At 59.1% G+C, this 3527-nt stretch overlaps 1 protein-coding gene across 1 annotated transcript in view; it reads right to left on the bottom strand.

The window, feature by feature from the left end:
* Positions 1-2041: 2041 nt before the first annotated feature.
* PHF21B (PHD finger protein 21B) overlaps positions 2042-3527 on the bottom strand; it is a 75954-nt gene continuing 74468 nt past the window's right edge. Inside the window, exon 13 of the mRNA XM_004700226.2 lies at positions 2042-3003. Coding sequence (XP_004700283.1) covers positions 2788-3003 — 216 coding nt within the window. The 3' untranslated portion in view covers positions 2042-2787. The remainder of the gene's footprint in view (positions 3004-3527) is intronic.

Here is a 3527-nt window from a genome sequence, read left to right as displayed (position 1 = left end):
TGCACATCCTGAGGGTTCTGTGACTCGGGAGACCCTTCTCAGGGGACCACCTGACCCTGACCTTGAGACCGGGCAGAGATGCTACAGTCAACACCTGAATTGCCTGCCCAGCAGTCCCCCCTCCCCCAGCTCTCTGGGGAGTGGTTGCAACCCCTCTGGACCCTGGTCCCCCTCTGGCTGTGGCTGACTGGTGCGAGCGTGGACACTCAGCCCGACTAGCCAGTGGGAGCCCTCAGCCACAGTTTGAGCCGAGGACTTTGCTCCCAAGCCAGGCCAAGAGGGCGTCAGCCAGACATGGTGAGGGGCTGGAGGTACACTGGCCTTGGGTTCCCTCAGCGGGTGTCAAGGGTGGGTTGGCATCTCAAGACCCAACAGATCCAGTACCCTCCTGGGGGAGGGGGTCTGTCTGGCTTCTTGGGTGGCTTCCCACCTCCCCTCCTTCAGGGACCCAATTCCGACTCACAGCGACCCTATAGGACAGGGTAGAACTGCCCCACGGGGTTCTTTATAGGAACAGACAGCCTCATCGTTCTCCCTGGGAACAACCAGTGGATTTGAACTGCTGACCCTGAGGTTAGGAGCCGAAGGCTGACCCACTATGCCATGCCACCAGGACTCTTTCCTCGGGGAGGGAGGACCTTGGGGTTTGGCCTCTTCTCCAGGCCCTGGAGTGGCACACACGGTTTGCCCCCCAGCTGCTAACCTAAAGGTTGCTGGTTTGAATTCACCAGTGGAACCGTGTAAGCAAGGGCTGGCAACCTGCTTCTGTAAAGACAGCTGCCCAGAAAACCCTACGGCCCCTTCTGCTGGGTCACATTCAGGGCCACCAGGCGTCGGCACTGACTTGACAGCAACGGGCTCTAGTGGCCCGGTCTTGGCGTGTCCAGTGTCCACCCCCCGCCCCCACAGGCACCTGGAGACCCACTCGGCCGTAGTCGGGCAAGGAGACAAGAAGCAGGGGCTTTGAAATCATCCATCGCGTTTAATGCATCATACAGAAGAACTACACGGGCCTATTTCAGACAAAGACGTTCCCTCTAGTCTCACTACTCATGGACGGTCCTCTCCGTCAGAAAAACAAAACAAAACAAAAAAAACGCACAGAGAAACTAACCAGTCTCAAGACACGTCGGCGGAGACCTCTGGGATCCAACCTTTCCATATCCTCCCATGACATCCTTTAAAAAATTACTTTTATCATTTTTAAACTTTCAATCCATCCAGGAAGGAAACGACGGACAGAGGGGACGTGAAGGCGCGGGTGGGGCGAGATACGGGAAAGACGTCGCCGTCTGGAAGGGGTCCCTGCACGCCTCGCCCCACCCATCAGTAAAAGAATATAAGAATTTGTTCAACCCAGTGTTGAGTGTATTAAAATAGATCTGTATCGTACAGCACAGCTTCGCCCGGAATCGTGAAGTGAAAGGGGGATGGCCGCGAGGGTCTGGCCACGCCCCCGAGCTCTACACCTGTCTTTTGAGTGCACCTGGCAAAACTCCCCACCCCCCCATACGAGCTGAGTGCGCGTGGCCACGCCCAGGACAGGAAAGCTTGGCCACACCCCCTGGCTCTGCCACACCTCCCACGCAGCTCCGGAGTGCATGCAGGTGCAGTCAATGCAGCTGGGCACCGTGTGAAATGCTCCCAGGGCGGGGGAGCCCCGGGCTCCTGGGTGCTTGTCCTGTTGTGCTAAGTTCCTGGGACCCAAGCTGGGGGCTCGGCAGCTCTGGGAGGGGAGCCGGGGGGCGTGAGCCCTTTGGGCTCCAGGCTGACGGTAGCCATCCAGAGGCTGGAGAGACCCCCAATGGCCAACCCTGCCTGGGGCCCCACCTTTCTTTCCGCCCCCCTCTATATTCCCCCCAGTTCTTAAAAAAACAAAGCCAGAAGCCACCCCAGGGCCTTCCAGGGCCGACCCTCCCCAGGGGAGACGTCCCCATTCGTACCTTGAAGCAGAGATTTTTATAAGCAAGAACGGGGGTGGGGAATGTCAGCAAATGCCCTCCCCTTCACATTAAATATCTTACAATAAAGACGCCATACAAAAATGTAAAGGTATTTTTTGGCATAGTGTCTGGACTGGAAAGAAAAGTGGAGCAGACCGCTTCTCGGGTCTTGGAGGGGAGTCCCCAAGGGCTCCTGGAGCGGGTGCAAGCGGCGCCCCCCAGAGACCAGCCAACTGCCGCTCCTGGCGGGGCTCGGCTCCACGTGGCCCCTGAAACTCCTTGAGGACACTACATTGAGGGAAAAACGAGCCCCCAAGTTTGGCCAGCGGAAGAAGGCGTGCCCGACGTGAGGGGAGACTCCAGGTGCAGGAACGGCCCCCCACAGGGACTCTGGTCTTTCAAGTTAGGCAGATGCACCCTAATAATACTGACAGAGGGCCTGGTTGTCCGGCGAGGTGCAAGGGGTGCCCAGGACTGGACCCGGACACCAGGCGGGCACCTATTGAGGGTGACCCTGGGGAGGGGGTCCCCTCGCCTGAGGTGGCGGGGCATCCCCCAGATCTGGAATCCACATGCCTGGGGCCGGCCCATGTAGCTCTGGGAGCAGGCGCACCCCGCCCTTCCTCGCTTCTCCTGGCTTTGGGGAACTCAGTGCACACAAGTGCATACGGACATCTAGCCCCTCTACTCTGGGACCCCCGGCCATGCCCACCCCCTCTGCCTGCGTCTGTCTGGTTTGCTTGGTCTGAACTTCATCGTGTTATGAATTAAGGCCGACAGAACCCCGGCATGGAAGCAGGGTTCCAGGAGCGTTCCGTGGGAGGTGAAGGCAGGTACCTGGGGGTCAGTTGTGCCCAGGGGGGTGCTGGAGGGCAGTGTGCACGGCGGCAGAGGGCTTGGTCCAGGGCCCGGCCAGCAGCGGGGCGGGGCTGGTGGTCGTCATGGTGACCTGGAGCAGCTGCTCCCCCTGTATCAGTCTGAGCAGGGCCCGCAGCCGCTCCAGGGAGGTCTGAGTGCCCCTCTGCCGGGCCAGCAGGTTCGTCTTGAGCTCCAGGCATTTCTGTCAGGGGAGGGGCAGAGAGCACAGTCTCAGAATTCAACTGTAGGCAGCTGTTCCCTGCAAGGACCCCTCCTCCCACTGTCCAGACCCAAAGAAACCCGCAGAGGTCTTGCAAAAATCAGGCTGCGGCTTACTCATGGTGCTGGCCGGCCCGTTCTGGAAAGGTGAGGTTTGTTGGAGAATGCAGGGGTCTAACTTATTTTGGGGGCCCCACCCCTCCTGCACTCAAGAGCTGGCTGCTGAGAGACCAGTGGATTGGTGACAGATCTTCACACCTGTCTCTTCTTGCCTGCTGGGCTGTTTCGGCAAGGGCAACAGCTGGCCACATGGAGTTATCGCAGAGCCTCTTTCAAGGGCTTCCAGAGAGGGTGCCTTGGGTATTGCATCGGAAGCGCTCTCCTTGAGAGGGGCCCGCACTGCTGTTACTGTGGTCACCACCATCACCACCACCACCACCACCATCATGGTGACATTATCACTACCACCATTACTGCCGCCACCACACCACTATCACTCCTATTCCA

This window comes from Echinops telfairi, unplaced genomic scaffold, assembly GCF_000313985.2.
Source record: "Echinops telfairi isolate 266 unplaced genomic scaffold, ASM31398v2 ScPeMD7_2;HRSCAF=8, whole genome shotgun sequence".
In the NCBI taxonomy this organism is placed as follows: domain Eukaryota; kingdom Metazoa; phylum Chordata; class Mammalia; order Afrosoricida; family Tenrecidae; genus Echinops; species Echinops telfairi.
Note: the sequence above shows the minus strand (reverse complement) of the source record. Positions and strands in the feature narration are given on the sequence as shown.